The sequence below is a fragment of the Arachis duranensis genome, unplaced genomic scaffold (genome assembly GCF_000817695.3).
Source record: "Arachis duranensis cultivar V14167 unplaced genomic scaffold, aradu.V14167.gnm2.J7QH unplaced_Scaffold_165934, whole genome shotgun sequence".
Lineage (NCBI taxonomy): Eukaryota > Viridiplantae > Streptophyta > Magnoliopsida > Fabales > Fabaceae > Arachis > Arachis duranensis.
In genome coordinates this window covers 998,616-1,011,351 of record NW_026264258.1, presented here as the reverse complement: position 1 = coordinate 1,011,351, position 12,736 = coordinate 998,616, and the positions used below count along the sequence as shown (strand labels likewise).

At 32.9% G+C, this 12,736-nt stretch overlaps 1 protein-coding gene across 7 annotated transcripts; it reads left to right on the top strand.

Annotated features, from left to right (window-relative positions):
• Nucleotides 1–6,118: 6,118 nt before the first annotated feature.
• Nucleotides 6,119–12,719, top strand: LOC107475909 (uncharacterized). Of its 7 annotated transcripts, none has more exons than XM_052256083.1 (16): nt 6,119–6,526; nt 7,113–7,405; nt 7,483–7,921; nt 8,201–8,449; nt 8,627–8,759; nt 8,868–8,948; nt 9,026–9,108; nt 9,231–9,328; nt 10,106–10,243; nt 10,365–10,474; nt 11,194–11,551; nt 11,645–11,698; nt 11,786–11,875; nt 11,953–12,039; nt 12,158–12,220; nt 12,310–12,719. In XM_052256083.1, the coding sequence occupies exons 4-16, from the start codon at nt 8,380–8,382 to the stop codon at nt 12,376–12,378; spliced, it is 1,434 nt and encodes a 477-aa protein (XP_052112043.1). In that variant the 5' UTR covers nt 6,119–6,526; nt 7,113–7,405; nt 7,483–7,921; nt 8,201–8,379; the 3' UTR covers nt 12,379–12,719. The 7 variants fall into 7 exon arrangements, with proteins under 7 accessions (XP_052112043.1, XP_052112042.1, XP_052112041.1 ...); XM_052256082.1 differs by having other exon boundaries at nt 7,113–7,409; nt 7,486–7,921; XM_052256081.1 differs by having other exon boundaries at nt 7,113–7,409.
• Nucleotides 12,720–12,736: the final 17 nt, after the last annotated feature.

Below are 12,736 nucleotides of genomic sequence, written 5' to 3'. Positions count from 1 at the left end.
GAGAAAGATTTTTTTATTTTCAATAAAGAAAATCGGATGGTCCGTTTTTATTATTATATAGTTTATTTGAATTAGGTTACAGAAGTCGCTTGGTCCGATTTGTGTGTGTAAATATACACTTGCGAAGGTGTGTAGATCTTAATCCGCCGACCAGATCTAACATTCTTCATCTTCTTTGACTTCTCTTCTTCTTCCTCATGGTCTGGTGTTGAGCTGGTTGGCTTGAATAGGAAAAAAATTGATAGTGAAGTATTTGTGTTTATTTAATTGAGTGAGAAGAATGGATGATAGAGTTCTTTTGAAAGTGTATTATTTTGGTCATATTTTATTGCAGACGCCTGAAGGAGTAAAATTTGTTTGTAAAGATCCGTTGGATGTTGTTATTCCGTTCACAATTTCATTTGAAGAGTTTAAAGGTGTGATTTGTGAGAAGATTGATTCGGAGATGTCAAGAAAAATATCATGTATTTTATACAGATATCCTGTACCAGTATTTGGTGGATTCGTTCAATTTCAGACGAAATATATAACGGACGAAGCAAGCATGCAGGAGATGTTTTCAATGTATATTGAAAGTCGTGCTTAAATCTCGTTCATCGAGTTGTACATTGAATTCGAACAATCTGAGGCCGACCGAAATATTTTACGGAAGGACTACAATAGTGACAGTGAGAAAGAGTTCGAAAGTAATTACGAAGTTGTTGGTCCAGACGGAGATGAAGATCAAGGTGACGGCAGTGTGGCTCCGAATGTGAAAGACGTTGAAAATGCACTCGCGAACGAAGTGCCATTTGAGGAGCCATATTTCATGCGAGTTTTGGATTTGGAAGGCATGCATGCTCCGAATTTTTCAGATTATATGAGTGCAGGTACTCGTTTAGCATTTGTAAAATAGTTTATTTAGTCAAGTTTAAGATAAACTTCGTTCCTGATGAGGAACTCCCTGAACGAAACCGAACTGTCGTCTAAACCTGTCGGTAGCATGCCATTCAATACACTCAAAAGATACCAACGGCACCGTTGCACTCCAAATCACTAAGTGCATGTAGATATTTGCGGAAATTATGTCCGGATCAACACGATCAACAGAATATGCAACCCACAAAAACTGGTAACAATAAAGCAAACAAATAATTAAAATCCAAATAACTAAATCATTAGACCTGACCCAAATACAACGTTAATGCAAACACACATGGCCTTCCTGAAGATCATCCAAGGCCTTCCTAAAATGAGCAAGCTTAAGATATCTATAGATTCGGTCTCCACGCTCCCAGTTACGCCACCTAATATAACGCATCTCATTAACACAATTGGATTCTAAATATGAATATACCAGGTAAATGTAAGATAATATTACCTATTTGCAAGCAGAAAACTGCGGTCTGCGGGGTTCCCTAGGAACCGGCGCTAGATACGGTAGGCGCATCCATGCCCAACACAGAAGAAGTGTTAACGGAACATCAATTTCCTTACAGTCAAAATGTGATGCCCTGCATAAACTCTTGTACAGGTGTGCTAGGCATGCTGATCCCAACTGTACTGTCTAATACTAGCAAAATCACTGAGAATAGGCAGATACTTCTAATGGACAGATGTCCCAGACTTGTCTCCAAACAAGATCGTACCGATCAACAACATGACGTGGCACTTAACGTACACTTGCATACTGTTTTCATCAATCAACCGTAACCGTTCTTTTAAATTCCGTAGCCACGTAAATTTTATGCCGCTTCCTCGACACTCCAACTTTAACGGTGCGACCACAAATTGGTGCAGACACTCCACCTGTAAGGCTTCAAAACTACTCAAAGTCATTCCTGTCACTGGAAGAACATCGGTCGGAAGACCGAAGATCATACCCACGTCTTCCAGTGTCACGGCACATTCACCAACCGGAAGGTGAAAGGTATGTGTGTCCGGGTGCTACCTTTCCACTAAAGCGTTTACTAGTGCTTTCTGGCATTGAACAACTCCAATATAGGCGACATGGTAAGAACCAGTAGATCGTAAATGCTCTTCCGCCCTCTCATTGTACCGATCCAGAGGGATAGGGTGATCACATGTCAACATCCGTAAACCCTGCACACGCATAGCAAAATCACGTTTTTTATTACACAACTATCATACATAATGTAAAAATATCTTATTAAAACATATAATTTTACTGATAATACTAAAGCCTCCCCTAAAATAACAAATTTCTGTCAACATTATTCCAAAAAAATTAATCCAAAAAAATTATAGAACGAAATATAACAGTTAACTAATTAATTATTACTACTAAAATTATTACACAAAATTAAAAACAAGTCATTTTTATTACTAATCTATTATATTGAAAAAAATTCTCCACAACACTTCCTTAATTACAATTAAGCACACATATTCCGGACTATTATTTAAACACATAATCCTAAATTGTTAAAATTAATTATAAGACTTAACTCTAATTTATAATATTATTACAAAAATTTATAAACAAGTAATTTTTAATAATGATCTATTATATTGGAACAAAATTGTAAACAAGAATTAATTATACTTAAACACACTTATCTAAGTATCATTTAAATATGTATTCCTAAATTTTTAAAATTAATTATAATAGTTAACTAATTAACTATAATTTCTACTATTATTACAAAAAATTCTAAAAAACTATTTTTTTTATTTCTAATCCATTATATTTACCAAAAATTCAGCCACAAGAATAACGCAAATTAAACATACATATATATTTCTAACTATTATTTAAACATATCTTCCTAAATTTCTACAATTAACTATAACTACTTAATTATAACATCTAATATTACTCCAAAAAATTTTAAAAACGTCTGTGTTATTTATAACCTATTATATTATAAACCATTTTAAGCAAGAATCAACTACATTCACATTTTTTTTAACATTTATTTCTAAATTTCTATCAATACAATTATAAACTGATTCTCAGTTCAAGTTCTAACAACAATAAACTTAACTAAATTTCAAAAATAATAATCAGAACTATGAAATATAAAAAAAATTAACAAATAAACTTACATAATTAGAATAGTTGAAATATTTTACAATGTGAAATTTCGGACGATCAATCTTTCTGGTTTGTGATCTCTTTGATATTTTCAAATTTTTTGAAAGAGTCCACAGATGAGAAGCACTAAACTTTTAGGATTTCAGGGAGGAAGAAGATGGCATGCAACTCGTTGGGTGGGAAAGGAAGGGAAAAGTGAGGATTGGAACGCGACTTGTGGGGTTAAAGGGGGCACCGTCCTGGGGAGCCATGGGCGTGCGACGCGTGGACAACTCTTTCACAACTTGGACAGTCCGCGTGCAGCCCACTTCTCGCACGGTCCGATTTGACCAGGACAATTCGTTCGATCCGTTTTCTGTGTGCACTGACACCATACTCATGTAAAGCTCTCCTCCTTTTCATAACGCTGTCACAAACTCTGGCTTCATAATAAAATTAATTTGCTAAATTAATCACTCGCAAAAAGAAGTCTTAAATTAATTGAAATAAAAAATTTTAATTTAAATAATAAGAATTTACATGATTTGATTTAAATAATTGTGATTTTAGAAATTAATACTTTAATTTTAATGAATAAAGAAAGTTAATTAGATTATTTATAGTTATCGAATTAGAATTATTTATTTGAGAATAATTTGTAAATTGATAATTAAATAGTATTTTTTTAAAATATTAGTGTTAGGATAAAACAGGTTTTCAATTATCCTATTACTCTTAAATTTATAAAATTGTTATATTACTCATATGAATTTTACCTTAACTCTAAATTCTCAAATAAAACCCTAATTTTAACCAAATTAACCCTAAGCCCCCTAAACTAACCCTAGCCGCCTTTGTTTTCCCTTTCTAACAACATATATGAAGCAGCAGTAGGAAGCAAAAAAAAAAAGAAAGAAAGAAAGAAAGAAAAGAATGAAGGAAAGAAAGTTTCAGAGAGAAAGGAAAAAAAGAAAGGAAAAGAAAGAAGAAGGGGGGTACGAGAGGAAGGGAGAGCTGAGAGGATGAGGGGGAAAGGAAGGGAGCGGTGCCGGCGGGACTGGGAGCCGCCGTCGCCGTCGAGTCATTGAGAAAGAGAGAAAGAGGCCGCGACTGGAAGGAGAGAGAGAGAAGCTGCGTTGCGTCTTGCTGTCTTCGTCGTCCTCATCTCGAATCGCCATCATCGCCGGTGCAGGGAGAGGAGCCGTCGCGCCGCCGCCGCTGTTGGGTCGCCATGCTATCGTCAGAGAGCATAGGGCATACGCAAGGAAGGAGAAGCCCTGCCTTCGTGTCTGCCGCCGCCGCCTCTGAGTCCGTCGCCGTCAAGCAGAGCCACAGGCATAGGGGAGATATCCGCGAGGAAGGGAGGACCGCGACCCGTCCAGCCGCCACGCACAGTTGCCGCTCGTGTCGCCGGCGCCATCCTTGTCAGATCCGCCACCTTCGAAGCTTCTGGCCGCAGAGGTGAAAGGTATGTGTGTCGGGGTGCCACCTTTCCACTAAAGCGTTTACTAGTGCTTTCTGACATTGAACAACTCCAATTTAGGCGACATGGTAAAAACCAGTAGATCGTAAATGCTCCTCTACTCTCTCATTCTACCGATCCGGAGGGACAAGGTAATCACATGTCAACATCCGTAAATTGTGATTACACAACTATCTTATATAATGTAAAAATATCTTATTAAAACATATAATTTTACTAATAATACTAAAACCTCCCATAAAATAATAACATATTTCTGTCAACATTATTCCAAAAAATTTAATCCAAAAAAATTATAAAACGAAATTATAAAAGTTAACTAATTAATTATTATTACTAAAAATATTACATAAACTTAAAAACAAGTCATTTTTATTACTAATATATTATATTGAAAAAAATTCTCCACACACTTCCTTAATTACATTTAAGCACACATATTCTGGACTATTATTTAAACATATAATCTTAAATTGTTAAAATTAATTATAAGACTTAACTCTAATTTATAATATTATTACAAAAATTTATAAACAAGTAATTTTTAATACTGATCTATTATATTGGAATAAAATTGTAAACAAGAATTAATTATACTTAAACACACTTATCTAAATATCATTTAAATATGTATTCCTAAATTTTTAAAATTAATTATAATAGTTAACTAATTAACTATAATTTCTACTATTGTTACAAAAAATTCTAAAAAACTATTTTTTTTTATCTCTAATCTATTATATTTACCAAAAATTCAGCCACAAGAATAACGCAAATTAAACATAGATATATATTTCTAACTATTATTTAAATATATATTCTTAATTTCTACAATTAACTATAACTACTTAATTATAACTTCTAATATTACTCCAAAAATTTTTAAAAACGTCTGTTTTATTTATAACCTATTATATTATAAACCATTTTAAGTAAGAATCAACTACATTCACACTTTTTTTTTAACATTTATTTCTAAATTTCTATCAATACAATTATAAACTGATTCTCAGTTCAAGTTCAAACAACAATAAACTTAACTAAATTTCAAAAATAATAATCAAAACTATGAAATATAAAAAAAATTAACAAATAAACTTACATAATCAATAGTTGAGATATTTTACAATGTGAAGTTTCGGACGATCAATCTTTCTGGTTTATGATCTTTTTGACATTTTCAAAATTTTTGAAAGAGCCCACAGATGAGAAGCACCAAACTTTCAGGGTTTCAAGGAGGAAGAAGATGGCATGCAACTCTTTGGGCGGGAAAGGAAGGGAAAAATGAAGATTGGAACGCGACTTGTGGGGTTAAAGGGGGCACCGTCCTGGGGAGCCATAGGCGTGCGACGCGTGGACAACTCTTCCACAACTCGGACGGTCCGCATGCAGCCCACTTCTCGCTCGGTCCGATTTGGCCAGGACAACTCGTTCGGTCTGTTTTCTGTGTGCACTGATACTATACTTATGTAAAGCTCTCTTCCTTTTCATAACGCCGTCAGAAACTGTGGCTCCATAATAAAATTAATTTGCAGAATTAGTCAGTCGCAAAAAAGAAGTCTTAAATTAATTGAAATAAAATCTTTTAATTTAATCTCATCATGAAACAATATGGTGTACCCATTTTACCCTTGTTGTTTTCGGTCTTAGCTTCCCCAGTGCTTAGCATTCTTGCACACTCTCGGTGGAGTTGTCACTGTTGATGATGGTTCTGAAAACCGACCGGTTCCTTTAAACGACGCCGTTTTGCTATTTCATCAAAAGGGATTCTGAATTCAAACCCAAAAACTAAACCACTAGCCTCCATAGTTCCATCTCAGCTCTTCCTTGAAAACCCTAGCCTCCATAGCGCCGCCGTTCATCTCACCGCCGCCGCCTGGTTCGTGGTGGTCGTTCCCCAATCCTCCTGGTTCGTTGTTCTCGAAGGTCCTCCCCATCGTGTTCGTCGCCGGCTCGCCAGTGTTCGTTGCCAGCTTCCTGTCGTCCGTCGATCTCCCTCAAATCTCTACTCCCTGCCCTCGCCGAAGGTAACGCCAGGATGCACTAGAATTGTTTAGTGCTTTGTTCTTGGTTGATTGGCTTTGCTCACTGCTTGATAATAAATTTTAACTCTGTTGCTGGCTTGTTCTTGCTTGTTCTTAGTTGATTATATTTGTTACTGGCTTACTGCTTGATGATAAATTGATACCGATTCACTGTTCATCCTTGCTTGTTCTTGGTTGATTAGCTATGCTCACTGCTTGAAAATCAATTTTAACTCTGTTACTGACTCGTTCTTGGTTGATTAATTCTTGTTATTCTGCTGAACTTGTTAAAATTGGGTTGAAAACTTTATTAATCTTTGTTAAAGCATGTTAATTTTTGTGTTGACCTTGTTAAAATTGTTTTGAAAACTTTGTTAATCTTAGTTAACAAAATTATTTTGATATGGTATATTAAGGCTTAAAATTGTGTTAATCTTAAACACTGATGGATTACATTAAGTCTTAAAATTATATATGGTAAAACTCATTTTAATAAAAACTATGCAATTTTTTATTTTTTTCACTGAGTGCACAGTCGTTACTAGTCTACATCTTCTCATCACTCTTCTTCTGCTGCTGCTGTTGTTAGATTGATAAGCTTCCGTTTCCGAAAACTCGTCCACCGTGATGCCTTCATCATCGTCAATTTCTCAGGACCTGTACCCTTCCCAAGACGACCTTCTGTACGAGGAAGAGATTCTCCGAAACCCTTTCAGCCTCAAGCTATGGTGGCGATACCTAATTGAGCTAACAAGAACCAGGAGAACCTTCGATCGAGCTCTTTGCGCTTTGCCGGTCACTCAGCATGATAGGATCTGGGAACCCTATTTGGTTTTCGTGAGTCAGAGGGTGTGCCCATAGAGACTTCTCTTCGGGTTTATCGTAGGTACTTGAAGTATGATCCTTCTCATATTGAGGATTTTATTGAGTTTTTGGTGAATTCTTGCTTGTTGTGGCAGGAGGCTGCTGAAAGGTTGGCTTCGGTTTTGAATGATGGCACGTTTTTCTCGATTAAGGGGAAGACTAGGCATAGATTGTGGTTGGAGCTGTGTGAATTGCTCACTAGACACTAGGCATGCTAATGAGGTCTCGGGGTTAAATGTGGATGCCATAATTAGGGGCGGAATTAGGAAGTTCACTGATGAGGTTGGCAGGTTGTGCACGAGAAGGCAAGGGATGTCAACTGTTGTGACTGTTAGGGATTTCGGTGTGATTCACAGTTTGAGGAGAGCATGCTTGCTTACAAGATGGAGTAGGAGATGGGAATGAGTGATATAATGGTGAAGAAAACGGTTTTGGAGATGGGGAAGAGGAGGATGTTCGGTTTAAAGGGGAGGATTTTGAGAGGAAGATCTTACATGGGTTTTGGTTGAACGACAAGAATGACATAGACTTGAGGTTGGTATAGATAATATAGATAAAACAACTCAATGGAGATTGTGAAAATATTAAATCACTTCAAAATTTTTAATTTCACCTAAAATCTGTGTTTATCATATCGTATCTTTTTGTTCTGTTTAAAATCTAAAACTCACTGCTTGAATTTTTAATTTATTTATCTTATCTTATCTTAAATAAATAAAAGATTCAGGCAGTGATTTTTAAATTTATTATCTCTATATATATGTCCGCCCTGTTTTCAAATTCTGAAAATCTTCTTCAACCTCGCATCTTCAGTGTTGCAAGAAAACTTCCATTGCCGTCCTACTCAGCGCTACATCGGCGACGTTCGAAGAAGAAAGTTTTCAACGTCTTATTGTCCAGAGTGTGAAGAAAGCGATTGTTGTTACACACAAGTCGCATTAAAAATCTTCAACTTCAATCAATTTGTGTCGTTTGCCTTCATTCAAGTGGAGATGGTGGGGATCAAGAGAGATAGTGTGCAGATGAGGAAAGCTGCGAAAAAAATTGGACAGGGAAAGAAAGGTAATTATAATTTATATCACCTCAGTTTTGGTCTAATTCTACAGAATTTTATCCTTTTATTAATTTGTGAGTTTTTTGTTTTTTTTCTCCAATTCTAGATTTTTAGGTATCGTTCCTTGACGTTAATGTGTGAGTTATTACTTTAGTTTAATTCTTGATTGGAATGTTATTTTACAGGCAAAGAAAGATTCCATGAAATCGATGATGAGGAAGATCGTGTGGTACCACCGCTTAAGCTTGTTAGATTTCGTTGTCCAACATTAATTCACTCAAGTTTCGTGCGAAAATTAGAAAAATTAGAAAATAAAAAGTATGGCTTTTTCTTCTTTTCCTTTTTTATTAAAAAAAAATATTTTATATGATACGTTTATTTTTTATATTTATTATTATACATTTTTGTTTTCTTTTATTATTGAAGAGCTTGTGTTAGAGAGGAAGGATTATCGGCTTTTATTAAGATCTTTCTCGAAGGATTTGAAGACAGTATTTTGGAAAACTAGTAAGGCTATATACTATTAATTCTTGTTCAATTTTCCTAAATAGATTTGAATTATTAATGAGTGCTTTTTTTTACAGCTTCATCACTTACTTGGAGCAAATGTTAAATTGCCTTAAAAAAGGTTTGACTAAAGAGAAACAATTGGCTTCTCAAGCTCTTGGTTCGTCTTAAACTCTTTTTCTCAATCATAATAATATTTAATAGGCTTATTGACTTTTATTTTTCTTACTCAATAACTATAACCTAATTTGATGTTTTAATTTATATGAAAAATGAGTTCAGGGTTAATGGCAATATCAGTTTGTGAGACTGAGAATGCAGACGAAGTATACAGATACACAATTTCTCAAGTTACTAAACTGCTTCGAGTTCCTGACAAGGTATTTTAAGATACAATTTCATAATGTTTTTTAAGTTGTTAATATTAATAAATAAATATTTGTTTACTAAAATAAAATAAAAAATAATTATTTCCTCAAACATGATTTTTTAACTTTAACTCCCTAAATACGATTTTTTTTTGGCATTTGGGCAAGTTCGCCGCACCTGAACTCTATAAAAATTATAAAGTTGGTCTTATCCCGGCGAACTTCACTTCAAATATATCATATTGTTTGAAAAGTTAACAATGGTAACCATTGTCATCGTCTCCAAAGTACATGATAGTACACAAAAATATATAGGAATAAGTCATATTTTATTTTTGGAAAATAGTTTTTTTTTAATTTTTAATTAAAAAAATCCTTGTTAAATATGGCTTATTCCGATGTACCTGTGTATTTTTGGAGACGGTGATAATTGGTGCCATTGTTAAATATGGCTTGTTTTTTAAATTTATAATTAAAAAAATTCTTGGAAAAGTTATGCTTGTTTTCTGTATATTTTTGTGTACTCCTATGTACTGTTTGGAGATCTAGATACTATTTTGGAGACGATGATATGGATTAAAAACATGAATTTTTAAAAATTTGAGTGGAGTTCGCCGTCGAATTTGCTCTAAAAAAATCGTATTTGGAAAATTAAAGTTCAAAAATTGTGTTTAGGAAAATAATAACTTTTTTATTTTATTTCAGGAAAAAATCGATAAATAAATAAACCAATAAATATAATATATGAAAAGATGTTTGAAATTTAATAAAATCTTAATCTCTATGCAGCTTTTGGAACCATGTGGCTTTATTGCTCTTGTAGAGTGTTTGGCCATAGTCACATCTTTCTGTGCAAGCAATTCAGTGGAAATTCAAGAAGCCATGCAAGTGATTTGGGAATATATTTGTCCTAAATCCAAGGTTGGTGTACGTACTTTAATTTACTCAAAAATCTTTAGTTAAATTTTTATTAATTGAAGTATGATCTGTTTTGTATATATTTATTATTACTTAGAAGCTTTTCTTTTCTTTCTTTTTATTTTTTCAGGCACTTAAAAACCAAGTCTCTGCTACTACTCTATCAACATTAATTTATGCTTGGATGTTTTTACTTACAAGAGTATATAGGTTGGAAATCATCTCCGGTCGCTGGCAAGGGTAAGTCCATTAATTTTCTATTTTGTATAAGAGTTTCAATTTTGATGCATTGAAAATATAAAAATTAATTTTTTCAAATATGATAATACATGATTGGATAAATTTAAAAGTTAATATTTTTTATAATGTGACAATATATGATCGAATTTCTATGTAAAGTTGTAAACTTCTTTGTAAGGATGTTAAAGACTTAGCTATTTTTATTATTTTTATCTGTAGTTATTTTAGGACTAGATTCAGATTATGCTTTGGGTCACTTGATCCACTTCCACCCCAAAGTTATTTTTTATAATAAAAATATATATTTTAAAGTAAAATTAGTAATGTCATATTATACTTTTATATTTCAATTAATATTTTTTATATTATATGGTATTATTTTTACTTTAAAATAATTTATTTTGTATAAATATAATATAACATTTATTAAATTTAATTTTTAAAAGTAAAATTTTATTACTTTAGTATATAGAAATTATAAATTTGTGTATACTAATTTTACATCGGATTTATCTAGTTAATCCGATTTATTTCGAATTGTTTTCGAGTCGAGTCAGGCCAAAATAGACCTGATGCTTTTCTAGGACCGGGTTTAAATCTAATTAAACCCGACCTCGCCCATAAATACTCCTACTTCTTCGATACATGAAAATTAAATCCTCAATACAATCTTAATTGTCATAATTTAACTTTGCTTTAATTAATGATTCTTGATGCAGGGTAATTTCTCGGTTCTTGACATTACTCAAAGAAGATGCAACTTGCGTTGCTGCTGGTGAAGCATTAGCTTTGATATTTGAGCGTGATAAAGTTGACAGATTTTTTGTTAAAACTGAAGAATTATTATCAGAGTCTTATGATGGATTAAGAAAATACATTAAAAACATGATTTTGAAGCAACTAGAGAGTACTTCAATGGAAGCTAAAACTGCACCTCCTCTGAAACAAATGTTCAACAATGCTGCTAGAACCGACTGGGACGTCTTAATGTACTTTAAGGAAGATAAACGTCCAAAATATTGTGAAATATTTGATGGACAAAAATTAATTCTAACATCATGGACTTCAATTACACAGGTATATTAAACAATATTTATTCATTGTTTACTTGGTCCTAGTTTGTTCTTGATTTTGATTTATTTCTAACACTTTTTTCTCTTTTATGAATAGTTCAATTTCCTCAAGAATTTTGTGGGAGAAGAAGAATTTTCATATTATTTGATGGTTAGCTTTTAAAAAATCACTACATAATTAATAAATAACTCTTATTTATTATCAAGTATTTGATTTTTTTTATCGTTGTTATATTAGGAAAACGAAGTCATTCAAGAATTATTTGCATTTGTACCCTATTATGAAGAGGAAGAAACTCCATGTCTATATGAACCTATCGAAGAAAAGGTTAGCAAAATAAATTTTGTTTTTCTTGGATAAATTTAATTTTTGAATTTACTAATAATTTACTTCATTTCTAACAGATTGAAGCAAAGGTATATCTCCCTGGTACTCGAGGGAAAGATCCTGAACTATTAACAAGAAGTCAAATAAAGAAAGAGCGAGAACAGGTATAGTAGCCAAACTTCTTTTTTACCTCATATCAGTAAAAATAACTATTAAACTCATCTTTTCATTTACATATATTTATTTTTTGTTACTTTATCATTTCATGATTCTATCTTTCAGACAAAGTCAATTATTGATAAATCAAGGACCAAACTTATGAATAAAAGGCGAACATTTGCAGAGGTGATTTTTTCTTTTTCCACCATGATCTTCTCCATATATGAAAATATGTTGATTAACTAATTTATACTTAAAAACTTATTTTTTCTCAGGAGAGAAAAGGCAAGGGATATTTCGAAGAGGTTGAGAGTGCAGCAAGTCTGTTTGGACTACTTTTTTAGTTTTTTTTTCTAATTAAGTAATATTTAATTTTGTACATGATTAACTTTGCAATAATCCTTTGGATTTTCAGTTATTTAGTATTATTAGATTAATGATTTTTCTCATAATTAAGAGTGCTGCAGTTATATTATACTCTTTAAACAGTGACCCTGTAATTTAAGTATTTAACCTTAAATAGATTTTATAACTTGAGCATCGAGTTCAGTAGGAGCTTTTGCTTCGAAGCTTGCAAGGCCTTAATTGTTTTAAAATTTTAATTTGGTTCTTTCATGCTTTACTTAGCTTGTTTGAAGATTCAAGAATCAATGCAATAATTTACCTTATCGCAAGATTGTTAGATCAATTTCTTAATGCTCA